General features: G+C 45.1%; 1 protein-coding gene across 3 annotated transcripts in view; it reads left to right on the top strand.

Annotated features, from left to right (window-relative positions):
* The window catches only part of dlgap5 (discs, large (Drosophila) homolog-associated protein 5), a 53913-nt gene that overhangs the window by 15081 nt on the left and 16726 nt on the right, over positions 1–22106 (top strand). For all 3 annotated transcript variants that reach the window (XM_078237433.1, XM_078237434.1, XM_078237435.1), the window contains 8 exons: positions 973–1059; positions 3111–3184; positions 8645–8943; positions 11613–11734; positions 12166–12253; positions 13933–14021; positions 17732–17892; positions 20085–20186. In XM_078237433.1, the coding sequence (XP_078093559.1) occupies positions 973–1059; positions 3111–3184; positions 8645–8943; positions 11613–11734; positions 12166–12253; positions 13933–14021; positions 17732–17892; positions 20085–20186 (1022 nt within the window). The remainder of the gene's footprint in view (positions 1–972; positions 1060–3110; positions 3185–8644; positions 8944–11612; positions 11735–12165; positions 12254–13932; positions 14022–17731; positions 17893–20084; positions 20187–22106) is intronic.

Here is a 22106-nt window from a genome sequence, read left to right as displayed (position 1 = left end):
CTGGAGGTTAGTCAGAATATGCGATAGTTTGCTAAAACAGACTTTGGAACAAATTGATTAGATCAATTAAAATTGGAGCAGTGTTGAAAAACAGCTACCTGATGGAAGCTTTTAAAAAATATCACAGGCAGGTGATGCTGCTGTCAATAAATAGCTACAGAGCACTGTTTTATAGCTGGCTTGGTTTATGTGTCTGATATCTAGCAGGTACTGGGTTTATAAATAATTCAGCAGAGCTCTTAAAAGCTTTTTTAAAAGCCCCTAGTCGAGCTTTAATGTTTAGTAGAATCAGAATTTTTAAATTTACTGCCTTTAAGAAAACTGAGACCGGCAGCATTTTTATATAAATAATGTAACTCGTAGTACAGTGCGACCCATTTTGATTCCTGAAGTACACACATTAAAATATTGTCCGAAAGTTCTGTTCCTTTTCTTGGTACCTTTTATCTCCATTCAAGCTCTCTCCTGGTATCTTGTGCAGCATTTTTTTGTGGTAATGAATTTTAATACAAACTGGAAATGTTTCAAATTACCTTTTTTGATAAAGATATACCTTCCAGGCTATAGCTTGGGACTTTCTAGCTTTCAAAGGTGGCACGGTGGTTAGTGCTGTTGGCCTCACGGTGCCAGGGACCTGGGTTTGATTCCTGGTTTGGGTCACTGCCTGTGTGGAGTTTGCACATTCTCCCCATGTCTGCGTGGGTTTCCTCCGGGTGCTCCAGTTTCCTCCCACAGTCCGAAAGACCTGCTGGTTAGGGTGCGTTGGCCGTGCTAAATTCTCCCTCAGTGTACCCGAACACACTCCCAGAGTGTGGCGACTGGGGGATTTTCGCAGTAACTTCATTGCAGTGTTAATGTAAGTCTACTTGTGACACTAATAAAAGGACTTTTTAAATTGAAACGTGTGAATTTACTGTTGCTGTGTTATTACAATAGCTAATCATCTTTAATTCTCCAAACAAAAATTTCTAGATGTCCAAGCTGCGTCTGTCAAACTGCCGCAGACGAGGGGTCGGGCTGAACCAAAAATTGCACCCAAGTCTCTCAAACCTGTACAGGGTAAGTTCAGCTTGAATAAGCCATGACACACACTAGCTCAGTTAGCTAAATCTGAGCATTGAACTGGGAAGCTGGGGACTGATTCATAACCTGTATAGTGGGGCTAATAAAGTTCTTTCTTGCTGACCCCAAGTTAGGGGAAGGGAAAAATCTTCCGGAATCCTGCTATTTACCATCACGATTGGCTTTTACTGGGATGCCTTCTGCAACTGAGTAGTCTAAAAGTGAATGTCACTGGATCCTATTGCTTCAGTAAATGGTCCATTCAACCCTGTGTGCCTGAACAATGCACTAGTTACATGCTTGATTGATATTCAACCGACACTGATATCTGGATCTGGACCTGTTTTATAATCAGCTGTAACACATCGGTAAACAATGCCCGGAGAAAATAGGCACAAAATGTAGTTAAACATTTTGAAGTTTATTTATTAGTGTCACAAGTAGGCTTACATTCACACTGCAATGAAGTTACTGTGAAAATCCCCCAGTCGCCACATTCCAGCGCCTGTTCGGATACACGGAGGGAGGCCCACTCACTAGTCCAGGTTGCCCATCATTGGGTTAAAGTGAAACTAAAACCTATAGACTTGCAGGCACCTTTGTTTAACATTTAACTGAAGTTTTAACCCTAAATATAGAAGTGCAGCAGCTATGAACACGGAGAATTTAGCGTGGCCGATGCACCTAACCACGTCTTTCGGATTGTGGGAGGAAACCGGAGCACCCGGAGGAAACCCACGCAGACACGGGGAGAACGTGCAGACTCCACACAGTCAGTGACCCAAGCCGGGAATTGAACCCGGTTCCCTGGAGTTGAGGCAGCCAGTGCTAACCACTGTGCCACCATTCCTGATGCCTTGTGCTTTTAAACTAGACTGGATGAACTAGCAATGATGGTGGGGCAAAGAGTTCTGCCTGAAATTTTTAGCTATAGCATTTGCTTGCCTATTAAACGCTCCCTTCAAAACAGTGCACCTTTCAGCAAACAACCCATAAACAGTTCTGAATATACATTCCTAGAATCCCTCCAGTGCAGAAGGAGGCCATTTGGCCCATCGAGTCTGCACCGACAACAATCCCATCCGGGTCCTTTTCCCATAAACCCCCATATTTATCCTACTAATCCCCCTGACACTAAGGGGCAATTTATCATGGCCAAAACTAACCCGCACATCTTTGGTCTGTGGGAGGAAACCCACGCAGACACAGGAAGAATGTGCAGACTCCACACAGACTGATCCAAGGCTGGAATTGAACCCAGGTTCCTGGCGCTGTGAGGCAGCAGTGCTAACCGCTATGTCCCAGTTGACGCAGACGGCATCTAATAAATTAAATTTTCTTTCATGAAGAAATAATCATTGCTTTTGCAATTTCATTCCACCTTTAGTGCTGTGTATTGTTGAAGATTTTTTTTTGACCAACCGCTTTATCGTGGGAAGAATTTGTATATTATGGTGCCTTGTTAAAAATTAAACCAAAGTTATTCAAGTTTAGAAATCCCCAGGGCATGGGTCAAAAGCAGGCTGATTTATCGGTGCCAAGGATTAAAGAGGGTATCCTTAAATGAATGGGCGACATGTTTCAGACTTCCAGCAGCCCCAAAGACGTGCTGGTTAGGTGTACTGGCCGTGCCAGATTCTACCTCTGGACTCAAACAGCCACCAGAATGTGGTGATTAGGGGAATTTCATTGCAGTATTGATGTAAGCCTACTCATGACACTCAGAAATAAACTAAACTAATTAGCGCAGACGGCATTTTGCAAAATTGTGGGGCTTGTCTGTTTCTAATCTACTCTTGGGGAAAGAGAAACTGGTTTCATTGGGCAATACTGTCCACTGGAAGGACAACCCTTCATTGCCCCGTCCCACTTGTATTCAGAAGCAGCAGGTGAAGGCCAAAGCCCGGCTGCTTTCTAGTTGCTGATCAGAGCACTGACGTCCAGAACTCCGTACTCTCACACTCGTTCCCGGTTAACAAGCTTGATCACGATTGACAATTGGTATTCTTGCAATTTTGAGACTGATTTATTGTTTTTTTTTGGTTTAGTCTCTCAGCCTCAGACAGCTATCAACAAAGTAAGGAAAGCGGGAAAATCGGAGGAGAAATCTAACAGCAAACCGGTGAGGACTATCATCTATTTCAGTGGAATTGCAAATTCCTTGAAGATCAGGCTTTTTGGAGTTGTATTTCCCTTTTCCATTTAAATTGAGTTTTTATTTTACTGCAGTTGTGCTGTTGCCTATATTTCACCAATGATCTTGAAATCTCTGCTTGCATAATTGTAAATCTCAGGAGCAGGATGTGTCTCCCATCCCATGGGGAAAAATACATCAATTCATTAAGTTTATGCATATTCAAGAGGGGCCTTGGCTGTACAAAGAGGCATAGCAAACAATTGGAAGGCAAATGGCATGTTGGCCTTTATTGCAAGAGGATTGGAATACAAGCATTAAAAAATCTTGCTAAAATTGTACAGTGACACCACGTCTGGAGTACTGTGCACAGTTTTGGTCTCCCTATTTGTGGAAGGATATACTTGCATTGGAGGTTTTACTGGGAAGTTTTGCTAGATTGGTTCCTGGGGTAAGGGTGTTGTCCTCTGCTGAGCTGAGTAAATTGGATCTATTTTCTCCGGACTTCAGACGTACTGAGGTGATCTCATTGAAACATACAGGATTCTAAAGGGGCTAGGCAGAGTACACACTGAGCTTGTTTTCCCCTGGCTGGGACACAAGAGGGAGCAGTTTCAGAATAAGGGGTTGAGAATTTAAGCACTGAGGAAATGTCTTCGCTCTAAGGGGTTGTGAATCTTTGGAATTTTCTATTGCCGGGGTTAGGGGGGGTGGCACAGTGGTTAGCACTACTGTCTCTCAGCACCAGAGGCCCGGGTTCAGTTCCGGCCTCGGGTGTCTGTGTGGAGTTTGCACATTCTCCCCGTGTCTGCGTGGGTTTCTTCCCACAGTCCAAAGATATGAGAGTTAGGTTGATTGGCCGTGCTCGATTAACTCTAGTGTCAGGGGGATTAGCAGAATAAATGAGTGGTTATGGGAATAGGGCCCAGATGGGATTGTGGTCGGTACCGACTCGATGGGCCGAATGGCCTCCTGTACTGTAGGGATTTTATGAGGTGCTTCATAATTGAATATGTTTTAAAGCTGAGGTGGACAGATTGTTGGTGTCAGTGAATTGAAGGATATGGGGATGGAGGTTGCAAAACTGAGTTCAGTTCAAAGATCAACCAAAGTCGTATTCATTGACCGAATGGCGTGAGGGATGTATGCTGTGCTCCCAGTTCTTGGAGTCTTACACTAGTGGATCCCCAGTTCTACATGATAGAACATTACAGTGCAGTACAGGCCCTTCGGCCCTCGATGTTGCGCCGACCAGTGAAACCAATCTAAAGCCCCTCTAATCTACACTATTCCAATATCATCCATATGTTTATCCAATAACCACTTGAACACTCTCAATGTTGACGAGTCCACCACTGCTGCAGGCAGGGCATTCCACGCCCTTACTACTCTGAGTAAAGAACCTACCTCTAACATCTGTCCTATATCTCTCACCCCTCAATTTAAAGCTATGTCCTCTCGTGCTAGCCAACACCATCCGAGGAAAAAGGCTCTCACTATCCACCCTATCTAATCCTCTGATCATCTTGTATGCCTCTATTAAGTCACCTCTTAACCTTCTCTCTAACGAAAACAACCTCAAGCCCCTCAGCCTTTCCTCATACGATTTTCCCACCATACCAGGCAACATCCTGGTAAATCTCCTCTGCACCCTTTCCAACACTTCCACATCTTTCCTATAATACGGCGACCAGAACTGTGCGCAATACTCCAAATGCGGTTTGTACAGTTTTGTACAGACCAACCAATGCACTGTTTTCTAAGGGCAATGTGCACAGCACTCTAGTTTAAAAAGCAGCAATGTACAATTTGGTGTGCCTTTTAAAGCTATTCTCTCCTGGCGAACATTGTCTTTTTTAATCCAAATGGGGTGTCTCCCAATTTCTCCCTTGAATCATTCTAATTGGTTTGTTTGAGGCCATGGTATTGTCTGAGACAATGGCATCTGCCACACATTAAGGTGGCCATCCTGTTGGTCCAGCTAAACAAGTTGTAAGCCCATCGCTCTTTTATTGTCTGTGTATACTCTGTTTGCAAATCTCCCTTGCCCATAGCTTACAGTGAGTTGTTAGGGGTGGGGTGCATAACTGAGAATTCGGTGAGATTGAAACCAGCTTTTCTACATATTGTAAGCAGACCAATCTTTTACCCACTGCAGTGTAACAACTGCAGTTACATAAAGAAGCAGCCCCATGAATCAAGCTACCTCAATTCAAACGTTAAGCTTCGGGTTTTCAGATTTCATGCAAAAATACCATTGTTTGACAATTTAACAATAATGTTAATAGAGATACCACCACATCCTGATAGCTAAAAACCAATGAAGCCTATGTTGCTGGGTTGGTGAACATAAGAAATAGGAGCAGGAGTAGGCCATCTGGCCCTTCGAGCCTGCCCCGCCATTCAACAAGATCATGGCTGATCTGAAGCGAATCAGTTCCACTTACCCGCCTGCTCCCCATATCCCCTAATTCCCTTATCGATCAGAAAACTATCTACCCGTGATTTAAACATATTCAACGAGGAAGCCTCCACCACTTCAATGGGCAGAGAATTCCAGAGATTCACTACCCTCTGAGAGAAGAAGTTCCCCCTCAACTCTGTTCTGAACCGGCCCCCCCTTATTTTGAGGCTGTGCCCTCTAGTTCTGGTTTCCCTTCTAAGTGGAAAGAATCTCTCCACCTCTACCCTATCCAGCCCCTTCATTATCTTATATGTCTCTATAAGATCACCCCTCATCCTTCTAAACTCCAACGAGTACAGACCCAATCTGTTTAATCTCTCCTCATAAGCCACACCCCTCATCTCCGGTATCAACCTGGTGAACCTTCTCTGCACTCCCTCCAAGGCCAATATATCCTTTCGCAAATAAGGGGACCAAAACTGCACACAGTACTCCAGTTGCGGCCTCACCAGTGCCTTGTACTGGTGAGCCTTACAAGTTCCTGGATTCTTATATGAATTGATCATCTTTGTTCATAGAAACCCTACAGAGCACAAGGAGGCCATTCGGCTGATCAAGTCTGCACCGACCACAATCCCAACCAGGTCCTACCCCCTTAACCCAATGTGTTTACCCTAGCTAGTTCCCCTGACACTAAGGGGCAATTTACCATGGCCAATCCACCTAACCCCCACATCTTTGGACTGTGGGAGGAAACCAGAGCACCCGGAGGAAACCCACGCAGACACGGGGAGAACGTGCAAACTCCACAAAGACAGTGACCCAAGCTGGGAATCGAACCCGGGTCCCTGGCCACTGTGAGGCAGCAGTGCTAACCACTGTGCCCCCATGCTGCCCTTCTATTAAATAAGTTTTTATGTTCACAACAAGTCGTCTAATTGCCAATACAGGATTAGCACTATCAACATTCTGAAATGAAGGGTTGAGGGGGGGGGGGGAATATGCCACCACTTAAATGTAGAAATCAAAGCCAACGGACCAGGAGTGAAGTGATCGGGGCTGTTCAAATTAATCCCCTTACTGTCTGTAACAAATTTCTGGGAATACGGTACTCAGTCCCACATTGACCCTGTATACACTAGATCCTTGTATCACAATGTTCTAATTATTTATTTAAAAAGAAATAATCTCCAAAATGACAGCCACCCGCCGCACCTCTTTATTGTAGAGAAATGGTGAGGGACATCACTGTAACACATTCAGGCAAAAACCGAGTCCCGGGGGCACTATTAGGACAGGTGACCAAATGTGGACTTTACAAAGGAGATGGTGAGGTTTAGGGAGAAAACAGCAGAGCTTCGGGCCTGTATAGTTGGAGGTGCTATTTGGAAAGAGAAGACATTACAATGCAGCAAGAAACTAGAGTTAGGGGTATGTAGAGTTCTTGTAGCACTGGAGATGGACTAGGCTGAGTCCATGCAAAGATTGGAAGACAAGATGAAAATCTTAAATTTTGATGCGATGGACCAGAAGCAAATACTGTTCTTAGGTTTTTTTTTGCAGATTACTTGGTCTGCAATTTAGTCACTTATACGTGAAGGACATTGTTAGGACTTCTAGCTAATGGGACATTCCATGTGCTCCAGCCTTATCAGAGCCATTGGCCTCCAAATTGAAACCTGGCAAGACACTTCAAACGTATTAAATCATTGTTTCCCGTTATATATGTCCACGGCTCAATGAGGACAAGTGGCACACAAAGGCTCTTTAATGGCTGACAGTTCAATCTTCATTATTGTTTCTATCCAACGCCCCTGTACTTGTTTCATTGGGAATTTATCTGCCTGTTTTCCCCTCTTTCATGCATTCTGGTGTCTATTTTACTGTTATTTGTTGCTGTTTGATGAAACTCAAGCGAATTGAGTCGAAGTCTGAAGCAGGGAATTGTGTGATGGCAGAAGTGCACGTTGGATATAATTTAACAATGCTGATGCAATATGTAACAATGTGCCAACGCACGGTGGCACAGTGGGTTAGCACTGTTGCTTCACAGCTCAAGGGACCCGGGTTCGATTCCCGGCTTGGGTCTCTGTCTGTGTGGAGTTTGCACATTCTCCCCATGTCTGCGTGGGTTTCCTCCGAGTGCTCCGGTTTCCTCCCACAATCCAAAGATGAGCAGGTTGGCCATGCTAAATTGTCCCTTAGTGTCCCAGGATGCGTGGGTTAGAGGGATTAGCAGGGTAAATGTGTGGGGGTAGGGCCTGGGTGGGATTGTTGCCGGTGCAGGCTCGATGGGCCGAACACCCCACCTCCTGCACTGTAGGGTTTCTATGATTCTCATGACTTTTTCAAATTTGTGAATCTAGTTACTGACCCTGTTCGCTTGGCTTCAAAATGTTCTTGTACGAGTGTGGTTTTAAAATTTAAAGTTGATTTATCGGTGTCACAAGTAGGCTTACATTAACACTGCAATGAAGTTACTGTGAAAATCCCCAAGTCGCCACACTCCGGCGCCTGTTCGGGTACACGGAGGGAAAATTTAGCACGGCCAATGCACCCTAACCAGCACGTCTTTGGACTCTGGGAGGAAACCCACACAGATACGGGGAGAATGTGCAGACTCCGCACAGACAATGACCCAAGCTGGGAATCGAACCTGGGTCCCTGGTGCTGTGATTTTTAAAAGGATGGTCCAGTTTATATATACACACAAACACAACTGGCTCTGAATAATTTTCAAGACTCCTGTCCTTTCTTAAACTGTTACCTTATTAATCTCTGATTTGATGTGTGCAGTACCATAGCTGCAATGTAATTTGCTTGTATTGCAAATGGATCAACTGGCATTTTAATATCTTTTTATGTTTGGTTATATGTGGAAAATATAAATTGTCCCTTGGCTACTCAACATGTCGGTCATCATCTGCACTGGTGTCATAAAACTAATATATTGCCGTAACCTTGCACCTCACCTAAAGCAGCTTAGTCAAAGGCAGTGAAGTGAAATTAAGTATCCGATATTTGCAATAAATATTGCTTTGCAGGTTGTTGCTGACGAACCAGAATCTGTCCCTTGTGAAGAACAAGAAATGGAAGTCACCGGCGAGAAAGATCAACCCGCAAGTCGCGAGGAGCCGATTCCGCCAACTGCAAGTGACGACGGGCATCAAATGTTGCCAGTCTTGCGTTCTGGGCGCGTGGGCAAGAGAGTCTCCTTCGCTCCTGAAAATTACGTCTTCGCCCCGGTGGCCGGACTGCCCGAATTCAAATTTCCCCCACTCAGCCCCCGCAGCGTAAATAATTTCTTTACACCTTGTTCTTGGAGTCCCATTGAACATAAACTGTAAGTAGCTGCTTCTATTGCAAATGCTTGTTTCCAACTTTGGGGGGGGGGGCGGTAATGACCCTTATGCAGCACGGTTAGCAAATCTACACAGCACACGCTTGTCAAAGCTCAGTTCTTTTCAACTTAACCGTATTTGGTCTAACCTGTTCTTGCGCAATATTCACAGGCCGTCCCGCTAGGGTGTGTGCTGGCTAGCAATCGGGGAAGGGAACATCGGCTGCTGCTTGTTTTCCCCCTCAATCTTCTGTTAGTCAAAACAGTGAAGCCACACTGGCAGAGGGCCACGATTCAGTCATCTGTGCCAAATTAACTGATTACGCTTAGGTCAACAGTTGGAATTATTTGGCCCTCGGCCCACTTGGATGCGGCGTAGGAAATTTGGCTGTGGGCGGTTCCAGCAATTCCTGATCAACATCCACTCTCCTTTTTTTTTTGCTGGAACTGCATAATGTTTTGCAAAAGCAAATCGGGTACACCACTCCCTCTGGCCACACCAATTCCTCGCTGGGGTACAACAGTTCTAAAGTTTATTTATCAGTGTCACAAATCATGGCAATGAAGTTGCTGTGAAAATCCCCAAGTCGCCTCACTCCAGCACCTGTTCGGGTACACGGAGGGAGAATTTAGCACGGCCAAAGCGCCCTAACCAGCACGTCATTCGGACTGTGGGAGGAAACTAAGTAACTAAGAAATTAAGTTGATCTTATCAGTCAAATGGACTGATAACTCCCCATCGAGACTCGCACTTGCATGTGAATGCTGGCCATTTGGGTGTGAAGTATTGGGGAATGGGATGACATGGTGGCTCAGTGGGTAGCACTGCCCCCCTCACAGTGCCAGGGACCCGGGTTCGATTCCCGGCTTGGGTCACTGTCTGTGCGGAGTCTGCACATTCTCCCCGTGTCTGCGTGGGTTTCCTCCAGGCACTCCATTTTTTTGGATTCGATTTGATTTATCATTGTCACGTGTATTAGTATACAATGAAAAGTATTGTTTCTTGCTCGCTATACAGACAAAACATACCGTTCATAGAGAAGGAAAGGAGAGAGTGCAGGATGTAGTGTTACAGTCATAGCTAGGGTGTAGAGAAAGATCAACCTAATTTCTTAGTTTCCTCCCACAATTCGAAAGACGTGCTGGTTAGGGTGCATTGGCCATGTTAAATTCTCCCTCAGTGTACCCGAACAGGTGCCGGAGTGTGGCGACTAGGGGATTTTCACAGTAACTTCATTGCAGTGTTAGTGTAAGCCTACTTGTGACACTAATAAATAAACTTTAGAACTGTACCACAGCAAGGAGTTGGTGTGTCCAGAGGGAGTGGATGGGGGGGGGGGATGGAATTAGCATTGCCATATAATTGCTTCAGAGCTTTACAGTGCTTAGAAATAGATTTGATGGCCATTGTTGAATGGGGTGAAGAGCTAAGTGACGATGGCATTTCTTCGCGGTTTCCATTTGTGTGGCGACCCTTTTTCAAAATGTTTCCAGCAAAGCCGCGTCGGTGGCACAGTGGTTAGCACTGCTGCCTCTCGGCTCCAGGGACCTGGGTTCGATTCCCGGCTTGGGTCACTCTGTGTGGAATTTGCACATTCTCCCCATGCCTGCGTGGGTTTCCTCCGGGTGCTCCAGTTTCCTCCCACAGTCCAAAGATGTGCGTTGGCTGCATTGGCCGTGCTAAATTGCCCCTTAGTGTCCCGGGATGCATAGGTTAGAGGGATTAGCAGGGTAAATATGCGGGATTACGGGGAGAGGGCCGAGGTGGGATTGTTGTCGGTGCAGACTCGATGGGCCGATTGGCCTCCTTCTGCGCTGTAGGGTTTCTATGTTTATGGGGTAAAAGCAAAATGCTGCGGCTGCTGGAATCTGAAACAAAAACGGAACATTCTGGAGGAATTCAGCTCTGACAAAGGGCCGTCCAGACTCAAAACATTGGCTCTATTCTTTCTCCACAGATGCTGTCAGACCTGCTGAGATTCTCCAGCATTTTCTGTTTTACTATCTGTTCATAGAATCCCTATAGTGCAGAAAGAGGCCATTCAGGCCATCGAGTCTGCACCGATCAAATCCCTACACCCATAACCCCATGCGTTTACCCTAGCTAGTACCCCTGGCGCAAAGGGGCTATTTAGCATGGCCAATCCAGCTAACCCACACATCTTTGGACTGTGGGAGGAAATGGGAGCACCTGGAGGAAACCCACGCAGACACTGGGTTAATGGGGTTTTGCTGTGGGTACCTTAAGTGTTAAAGGTGGGGGGGGGGGAGGATTAGCCCCAACAAGACTTGTAATGTTTGCCATCAATTGTGCATTCTGTTTTTTTCCACTACCATCTCCCCAGCTGTGTTGTTTTGTTAGCTATCTCTGATCCATTTCTTTTTGCTGCCCCCCTCTGAACCTTATTGCCCTTTCCTCCTGCATGAGCATGCTTTTAATGTCTTAATTAAATTCTGTACGCGTGGCAGACATTATCGATATTCCCATGTGGTCGCCCACGCTATTTACTGACTATCCATAGTAGCGCCATTAATTTATCTGATCCCTGATTTTTTTTTTGAGACTGTCGCCTTTTGTGCCTGTTTACTTGGCCTTCGTACCTTAATTCTCATGCCCTACCCTGATCCTGCCGAAAAGATGCGCTTAATTTGATTTCTCTTGCTCTGTCCAGGAACACTAATGTTTCTTCTGCAACAAAGAATTCATTAACCAGAACTAGGAGAAGTAAATTTGCACCAGAAATTGAATCTGAAAGTCTCCCCGAAGCAAAGAACGAAGACGCTGTTAATGCTGGTAAGCTGATGGGCTTCGACAAGTGAATAATTCATTCTGTGGCACTATAATGCTTGTGTTCCTGTCATACGTGCTGTAAAATCTCTTACAGCATCCTTTTAGCATGATGGAGCTAACCAAAGACTGAACGAGACCACTGCAATTAAATTTGAGTCTTATTACCCAAGAGACTTACGAAAATTAGCCTTCAATTTGCATCACCTGCCTGTGCTTTGTCTTCTGAATTAGTGGAATTACTGATTTTTTGTTTTTAAAAATTGAAACCATCTTTTTAAAAATTACACTTATTTGCCTCTACCAAAATTTTTTGGTCTTTTAAGTTGTCTCTGGGTTTGTTTAGACGCTCTCCCAAAGTCCATTCACTGTTTCGAGTGGTTTTTAGATCTGCCTCTTTTTTTTTTCTCTCCCCCCCCCCCCCCTCTTTCCCTTAGTGATCGAAGATGTACCGGTGCCTAACAAACCCCAAGATTCTTCAGCAAGCTCTGTAGCCAATATCAACGGACCAGTTGCTTACTTCAGGTAGGCCACAAAGTTGGTATTATCATGCAGTGACAATGCCTGTAGCAATGATGTCTAGATGCATCACGTCAATTTACCAGATTAATTTTCTGAGATTAACTTCTTGCCCTCTAATGATGCTCAGGAGATGTCAATTTGGAGGCAAAATGAACGTTCTCTATCTTCTAAAAACCAAGAGGAGACCTATTGCAAATTTTGAGTGGTTTGGCTGGATTTATTTTTTGCCTCTTTAAGGCTCCTTTTATTCTCCCAGAATTTTCGGGTGTGGACTCTGAATCTGTCGTGCATTTACGTCTCTGCTTTCCTGCAAGCAAAGCAGTTGAAGGACAGTGATTTGGAAAGTCACACACCTATTTGTTCTTTGTTACTCATTCATGGGGCATGGGCATCGCTGGCTGGCCAGCATTCATTGCCCCATCCTTAGTGCAGAGTCAACCATGTCGCTGTGGCTCTGGAGTCGCACGTAGGCCAGACCAGGTAAGGGCGGCAGATTTCCTTCCCTGCTGCAATGTGCGCCCAAAATATCGGGCTTTAGTTTTCCAAATGCGTTACCGATAATAGACGAAAGAGCAGTCACAGATTGGCTTCATGTTTTCCTATTTCTTTTAAAAAGAGTTGCTCACAGGCCAGTGAAGAGATGCTGGTTTGGCCTGCTGCTTGTTTCCTAGCTCAAGGCCGTCATTACTTGTTGCAGAATACTTTAAAGAGGCTTAAAGCTTTGCAACAGATCTAAAGACCTGGGAAACAGAAAATGGGTCGCTGTTGCTATCAGCTGCGAACAGGCATGTTAAGTTCTTTTTCCCCCTGTAGAGGCATCGGCTGTGGAATCATTTGTTTGTCTGATAGCGTTGCAATAAGATGTAAATCCCTTTTGTTATCCTTATATTGAGCATTTTATGAATCCTTATTACTGTTAAGTTGAGAAAATCACAATGTATGAAAAGTGGTGGGGATTTTTTACATTTTGCTAGTTCATAGAATCCCTACAGTGCAGAAGGCGGCCATTCGGTCCATCAAGACTGCAATCCCACCTAGGCCCTATCCCATGTATTTACCCTGCTCCTCCGCCCCCCCCCCCCCGCCCCCGCAACACTAAGGGACGATTTAGCATGGCCAATTCACCTAACCCACGTATCTTTGGAGTGTAGGAGGAAACTGGAGCACCTGGAGGAAACCCACGCAGACATGGGAAGAACATGCAAATTCCACAGTCGCCCAAGGCCTGGATTGAACCCAGGACCCTTGCACTATGAGGCAGCAGTGCTAACTTCTGTGCCGCCCGTGGATTCTAAGTTGGAACATGACAGAGTCATGAACTTGAATGCCCCAGTCAGAGCTTAATTAGCTGAACTGGATTGCAGTATGTCTGCTACAGCTTGTCTCAATGTGGTGGCTTCTACAGGGGATAAAAGGAGCACTGCTGATTGCTATCCAGTGATCTGTGTTACGAAGTGCGTTTGCATTGACAGAAGTAAGCATGGTTGGTAGCTTTTTAGAGGGCACGATAAAATTAATAAAAGGGCCGTCCGCACCAGAAAATGTGCATGTATAACAATATCACCTTGTTTATTAGAATTTGAGTCAGTTAATAAATGCTTGTAATGGGCACCATGCCAAAGCAGGACTAACCTGGGGAAAATGAGCTGGATGGTTTTTAACGTGAATGCGTTCTTTTGCAGAGGGATAGTCGTGTCGGAGACGGAGAATCTGACTGGGCTCTGCCAGCTGTGGGAGGGCTGGGCTAATTCCTCCGAGGTTCCAGATGGCGGTAAGATAAACTTTACCAATAAATCCCACTGTGTTAAAACAATTTTCGCAAGCTGGTCTTGGATCCTCTCTAATACTATGATTTTTAAGAGCGATCCAGTTTTGTTTCACTTCCTGATTGTAAGATGTCGTTAGTCTGATACATTTGCACCTCCCAAGTTAATTCATCACTGGGTCAGTATGTTAATAGGAGTGAACGCTACTTATTTAAGCACATTAAAAGTGACACAACATCCAAATGATTATCATTTGTGTTAAATTGCACATTCCTTTTTCTTGAGGGTAAAAATGATTAAACATCATTGTTCAGAGGTGACTTTTTATCTTGGCTTGTTTCTGTACCCGGGCACAACATACAACTAAAAACAAGTGCATTGCATTCCAGATGGTAGAGACTAGGCAAGGCATCGAATTTATTTATTAGTGTCACAAGTAAGGCTTACATTAACACTGCAGTGAAGTTACTGTGAAGATCCCCTAGTCGCCACACTCCAGCGCCTGTTCGGATATGTGGAATCCCTACAGTGCAGAAGGAGGCCATTCGGCCCATTGAGTCTTCACCGACCACGACCCCACCCAGGCCCTATCCCCATAACCCCAAGCATTTACCCTAGCTAGTCCCACCAACGCTAAAGGGCAATTTAGCATAGCCAATCCACCTAACCCGCACATCTTTGGACTGTGGGAAGAAACCGGAGCACCCGGAGGAAACCCACGCAGACACGAGGAGAATGTGCAAACTCCACACAGACAGTGACCTGAGCCAGGAATCGAACCAGGGTCCTTGGCGCTGTGGGAGAATTTAGCATGGCCACTCAACCTAACCACGTCCTTCGGACTGTGGGAGGAAACCGGAGCACCTGGAGGAAACCCACGCAGACACGGGGAGAACATGCAAACTCCAACAGACAGTGACCCAAGCTGGGAATCGAACGCTGTGAGGCAGCAGTGCTAACCACTGTCGCTTGTATATTTTGATAACTATTATTTGATAACGCAGATAAACTTCTTGTATCACATTCTTTCCAGGTGTTTATTCAATATCCCTTAAATTTCACATGTTTGTGTTCTTGGCAGGAAGCCGGGTTTACCGAAATTACTCCATTTTTTTTTTCCCCTCCTTTACATCCACTAGGTGGCACTGTGTGGCGTGTTACTGACAAGTATTTGAAATGAAGCTCGATCAGATCCATAAAAGGCTAAAGTATTTTTAAACGCTACTCTTAAAATTGCAGTCCGGGTGACAGCACTGTTAGGCAAACTTGTCTTTCATAAATCTTCTGTGAAATATATGAATTTCTAGTCTGCACATGAGCCGAGTGATCGGAGCTGTGATTTGACAAGCAACTCTGCCTTTTTGAAGTCTGCTGTCACAACCTGTGGTTGGATGTCAGTTAAATTTAATCACCAATCGAGCATAATTAGATTCTATTAGTTAACCTCCACCAAATGGTCAATTCTCGGCGAAAGGTAATTTTTTGCGGGTTCTGAATGGAAGCGTGGATGCAAACAAAGTCTACAGAAGCATAGAAAGTAGGTCCAAAGATGTGCGGGTTAGCTTGATTGACCCTCGTGTCAGGGGGACTAGCAGTGGCGTTACGGGAATAGGGCCTGAGTGGGATTGTGGTTGGTGCGGGCTGAATGGCCTCCTTCTGCACTGTAGGGAATTCTATGATTTTGAGGTGCTGGAGTAGGCCATTCAGCCTTTCGAGCCTGCACCACCATTCAATATGATCACGGCTGATCATGCGCTTTCAGTATCCCACTCCCGCTTTCTCTCTGTACCAATTGATCCCTTTTTAGCTGCAAGGACCATGTCCAGCTCCCTCTTGAACATATCTAACGAAGTGGCCCCAACAGCTTTCTGTGGTATAGAATTCCATAGGTTCACAACTGAGTGAAGAAGTTCTTCCTCATCTCAGTCCTGGATGGCTTACCCCTTTATTCTTAGATTGTGACCCCTGGTTCTGGACCTCCCCAACATTCTTCCCACATCTAGTCTGTCCAGTCCCATCAGGATTTTGTATGTTTCTGAGATCCCCTCCCATTCTTCTAAATTGCAGTGACTACAAGCCTAGCTGAATCATTGTCTCTTTATATGTCTATCAAGGACCAATCTCTCCCATTGCCATAGAGGTGTTGCGGGCTTTGATGTTCAGTCTTTTAATTGATCACAACTTTACCTTCCAGACCGAGTCACAGAGCTATTTTAATACACGCTATAAAGTCACAGGTCAGTGCCGGTAACTAGTCAGAGTACAGTATTCAGGAATACACCCGCAGTTATAGTTTCAAATTCAATTACAAGTAATTAGCATATACCAATCAAGATATAGGAGTTATCTCTGTCCATTCATAGCTGCTGATTAATGTTACATTACATTGATCTTATTGAATGGCGGAGCAGGCTCAAGGGGCCAGATGGCCTACTCCTGCTCCTAGTTCTCATGTACATTATTCCTAAGGTACAGATATTAAAACCAATCAGTTATTACGTGCCTGCTTAATTATATTTTCCAACCAGTGTAAAGACCTATCATGTTAGCTGACCTAAATCTTCATCTTTACAAGTTATTACTGATGTCCCAGTTTGTGTATATCACTTCTCCTCCGCCACTGCCACTACCTGGATGTCCGATTTAAGGAATTCCCTCAGACTAAGGACCTTGGTGCCTATCTGTGGAGACATATATTGAGACCTTTTGTTAACCTCATAACAGCTTATATGATTTTTAATCTTGTGTGATTATTAGGGAATGGGCTTTGGTAATTAAAATACAGGAATGTTCCACTCTCACGAAAACCCCCATCGCTCCTTCCTCCAGAAGGTGATCATCTTGCCTCTTTTACCCCTCATGATGCATGAGCAACACTGGCGAGTGTGACCATCTTCCTTTGTGAGAAAAATACTCCAGATACCGGAGGGTTTTGTTCCTTTTGATCCCTTTTGACCTCTTTTGAACAAAGAACAAAGAAAAGTACAGCACCAGAACAGGCCCTTCGGCCCTCCAAGCCCGTGCCAATCATGATGCCCTAACTAAACTTGAAAATAAAAGCATCTGCCATTACAGGACCATGTCCTTCTATTCCCTCCCTATTCATGGACCCATCCAGGTGCCTCTTAAATGTTGCTAAAGTGCCTGCTTCCACCACCACCTCTGGCAGCGCGTTCCAGGCACCCACCACTCTCTGCGTGAACCCCCCCACCCCACACATCCCCCTTAAACCCCCACCTCACCTTGAACCTGTGCCCCCTTGTAATTGACACTTCCACCCTGGGGGAAAATGTATCTGACAATCCACCCTGTCTATGCCTCTCTCAATTTTGTAGACTTCTATCAGGTCTCCCTTTCCTGGGATCCCTTGGGTCATGCCCTGTTGAATGCTGGCTTGATGGGCGACAGTAGATTTTCCTGAAATTATTCTGCAAGTAGAATTCTTTTTTAAATACAAGATTCCACCTGATTTCCTGGCTTTTCACTTGTGCGTCCCAGTCAGAAATGAAATGAAGACCTGTAAACTTGTGGTTCTATTTGAATATTTTGCTTTTGTGAAGTTTACCATAATCGAATTTGAGAATTCCCGTGTGGCACCATCAAGTTATCCTTTTCCTAAAAATAAAATCTTTCCTTTTAAAGCGACTTTGTCCAACTAAAACTGTCAAGTCAAAATGAAAAAATCTGCCTTGCTTAAAGTTATGTGTTCATCTAGTTAAGGACTTGGTTCGCACAGCAGTGGGACAAGCGCGCCTTCTGATGTCTGAGCGATTCAAGCAGTTTACCGGGCTTGTTGACAACTGTGAATTCAAGACGAGTGAAAAGGAAGTAACCTGCACGGATCTGGAAGGATTCTGGGACATGGTCTATTTCCAGGTATTAATTACAGGTTTTCTTAGAGCGCCAGTCACTGATTTTCCCCTTCGATTGTTCTAACTAAATAGTAGATGCCATAAACTTGATTTTTTTTTAAAATCGGTTGCTGAGTGCGAACTCTACCCTCCACTCATTCTGCATGGCTCTCCTCAAGAGATTGGCTGATGTGCAGCAACCTCCCTCAAATGGCTCCTGACTAACACATCACCAGGGCATTAGCGAGACCACATCTCGAACACTGTGTGCAGTTTTTGTCTCCTTGTTTAAAGAAGGTTGTAAATGCCTTGTGGGCTTTTTCAGAGGAGGTTTACTGGATTGATACCTTAAACATAAGAACTAGGAGCAGGAGTAGGCCATCTGGCCCCCCCGAGCCTGCTCTGCCACTCAATAAGATCATGGCTGATCTTTTCGTGGACTCAGCTCCACTTACCCGCCCGCTCACCATAACCCTTAATTCCTTTACTGTTCAAAAAATCTGTCTATCTTTGTCTTAAAAACATTCTGTGAGGTAGCCTCAACTGCTTCACTGGGCAGGGAATTCCACACATTCACAACCCTTTGGGTGAAGAAGTTCCTCCTCAACTCAGTCCTAAATCTGCTCCCCCTTATTTTGAGGCTATGCCCCCTCGTTCTGGTTTCACCCGCCAGTGGAAACAACCACCCTGCTTCTATCTTATTTCCTTCACAATTCTACCGGAATCAAGATGGAATGTGTGGGTTATCTAATGAGGAACGGTTGGACAGACTGGGCTTGTTTCCACTGGAGTTTAGAAGAGTGAGGGGGCGAATTGATTGAAGTTTGTAAGATCCTGAACGGTCTCAACAAGGTGGACGTGGAAAGGATGTTTCCTCTTGTGGTTAAAGTCCAGAACTAGGGGGTGCTTTTTTTACAATTAGAGGTTGCCATATTGGACAGAGATGAGGTGAATTTCTTTCCCTTCGTGGGTTGTGCGACTTTGGAACTCTGCGCCTCAGAAGGCGGTGGAAGCAGGGTCTACAAGAATCTATCTATCGGGTGTAGGTGGGGACTCTGGAACTCAACATTAACAGATCAGCCATGATCTTAGTGAATGGCAGAACAGGCTCGATGGACGAAATGGCCGTGAGTAACAGCAGGAAATTTTAACTGGGTTCAGAGTGAGGGATCAGGCAAAATCCTTTCTCCTCATTTGTACAAAGGACAGTACAGCAACAGACTCTTCGGTCCTCCAAGCCTGCGCCGAACACGTTGCCCTACCTAGACCAACCGCCTGTATCCCTCTATTCCCCCGTCTGTTTATATGTCTATCCAGATGCATATGTACAAATGCATGTGCGTGTGCTAGTCATCAGAAGCAGCAACCATGGTGGTATCCCATTCTTCCCTCCCCTACTCCCAGGCACAGAGACTGCACCATGCTATCTACTAGCTCAACACAGCCTGGGGATCAACCAGTGATTTTCCGAAAGCAAGTAAGCAGGAAATGAGGCTAGTGCAAGAGGTTAGCCAAAATAAAACTGGAGGAAACGGCTTTAGCTTGCTCTGCACGGAGCTGTAGAGATGGAAGAAGTTTGTAATCTTTTCCTTGGCCAGCTTACACCCAATAACAGGGGTTATTAAAAGCCAGGTCGCTACTATAGAGCGACTGGTGAAACCTCAATTTTTAATCAACTGACAAGCTGAGAAAAATGAGCCTGGAGCCAACACCGTGTGGAGAGGATCAGGAAAAGGATTCTCTGTATAAACATGGAAAGATGCTGTTAGAAAACCATATCCCAATTTGGGCGGCGCGGTGGCACAGTGGTTAGCACAGATGCCTCACAGCACCAGGGACCCAGGTTCAATTCCCAGCTTGGGTCACTGTCTGTGCGGAGTCTGCACGTTCTCCCTGTGTCTGTGTGGGTTTCCTCCCACAGTCTGGAAGACATGCATTGGCCATGCTAAATTCTCCCTCGGTGTACCCGAACAGGCGCCGGAGTGTGGCGACTGGGGGATTTTCACAGTAACTTCATTGCAGTGTTAATGTAAGCCTACTTGAGACACAAATAAATAAACTTTTTAAACTTTAAAACAATATTGTCTTTCTCCTGGTTTGAAGTTTTTTTTTCCTTTTTCCAACCGGGAACAATACTTTTTATTAAATAAAATGGGGATTTCCCTCTGGCCTTTCTTTCCTCATTTTATGTTGGTTCTACCTTTGTCCCTAATCCAGATTGAAGACGTGAACAAAAAATTTGAGCGTTTGAAGAAGCTTCAAGAGAATAACTGGCAGGAGCAGAATGTGTTGCCATCGTTACCCAAAAAAGTAGTCAAGGTAAGGGGCAAGAGATGGAGGAATTAGTCACTCCCTCCAGCACAGGTGCCACGTGGTCTTCAGCATTTGTAAATTGGCAAAATAATATTGGTGGTCAGTCAAGACTGCTCAACTTTAAGGGCAGTAAGAAGTCTCACAACACCGGGTTAAAGTCCAATGGGTTTAGAACAAAGAGCAAAGAAAATTAGTGCAGGAACAGGCCCTTTGGCCCTCCAAGCCTGCACCGACCATGCTGCCCGACTGAACTAAAACCCCCTACCCTTCCGGGGACCATATCCCTCTATTCCCATCCTAATCTTGTACTTGTCAAGCCACCCCTTAAAAGTCACTATCGTATCTGCTTCCACTACCTCCCCCGGCAACGAGTTCCAGGCACCCATTACTCTGTGTAAAAAAAAAAAAATCTGCCTCGTACATAATCTTTAACCCTTGCCCCTCACACCTTAAACCTGTGCCCCCTAGTAATTGAATCTTCCACCCTGGGAAAAAGCTTCTGACTATCCACTCTGTCCATGCCTCTCATAATCTTGTAGACTTCTATCAGGTCGCCCCTCAACCTCCGTCTTTCCAGTGAGAACAAACCAAGTTTCTCCTACCTCTCCTCATAGCTAATGCCCTCCATACCAGGCAACATCCTGATAAATCTTTTCTGTACCCTCTCCAAAGCCTCCACATCCTTCTGGTAGTGTGGCGACCAGAATTGAACACTATATTCCAAGTGCGGCCTAACTAAGGTTCTATAAAGCTGCAACATGACTTGCCAATTTTTAAACTCAATGCCCCGGCTGATGAAGGCAAGCATGCCGTATGCCTTCTTGACTACCTTCCCCACCTATGTTGCCACTTTCAGTGACCTGTGTACCAGTACACCCCGATCCCTTTGCCCATCAATACTCTTAAGGGTTCTGCCATTTACTGTATATTTCCTATCTGTATTAGACCTTCCAAAATGCATTACCTCATGAACTTTCGGAGCACTGCTCCTTCATCGGGTGAGTGAAGGCACCAACTCACCTGATGAAGGAGCAGCACTGCGAAAGCTTGTGATTCCAAATAAGACCATAAGACATAGGAGCGGAAGTAAGGCCATTCGGCCCATCGAGTCCACTCCACCATTCAATCATGGTTGATTTCAACTCCATTTACCCGCTCTCTCCCCATAGCCCTTAATTCCTCGAGAAATCAAGAATTTATCAATTTCTGTCTTGAAGACGCTCAACGTCTCGGCCTCCACAGCCCTCTGTGGCAATGAATTCCACAGACCCACCACTCTCTGGCTGAAGAAATTTCTCCTCATCTCTGTTCTAAAGTGACTCCCTTTTATTCTAAGGCTGTGCCCCCGCGTCCTAGTCTCCCCTGTTAATGGAAACAACTTCCCTACGTCCATCCTATCTAAGCCGTTCATTATCTTGTAAGTTTCTATCAGATCTCCCCTCAACCTCCTAAACTCCAATGAATATAATCCCACGATCCTCAGACGTTCATCGTATGTCAGGCCTACCATTCCTGGGATCATCCGTGTGAATCCTGTTGGACTTGAACCTGGTGTAGTGAGACTTCTTACTGTGCCCCACCCCAGTCCAATGCCGGCATCTCCACATCACAACTTTAAGAATAAATGGATATTGGCTAAACGTAATGGTAATGCAAGTTTCTACCTATCCAAAACTGCATCCTGATCATCAGACCAGTTCCCACCAGCCCACCAGCGACTGGTCTGATGAAACAGTAAACTCGTCCTTTTCTTTGGAAACCACTTCTATAAGCTGCTTACGCGCTTCCTTCATGCATCACGTGTTCAGAAAACATATATTTTATATGTTTTACAAGGAATATCAACCTCCCCATCCCCACCCCCCCAAGCACACTTTACTGTGAAAAGAAAATATCTCTAAAATAGATATTGTGTGACTGAGTCCA

The sequence above is a fragment of the Mustelus asterias genome, chromosome 21, assembly GCF_964213995.1.
Source record: "Mustelus asterias chromosome 21, sMusAst1.hap1.1, whole genome shotgun sequence".
Classification (NCBI taxonomy): domain Eukaryota; kingdom Metazoa; phylum Chordata; class Chondrichthyes; order Carcharhiniformes; family Triakidae; genus Mustelus; species Mustelus asterias.
The sequence above is the reverse complement of the archived record's forward strand: the minus strand, read 5'-3'. Positions and strand labels throughout refer to the sequence as shown.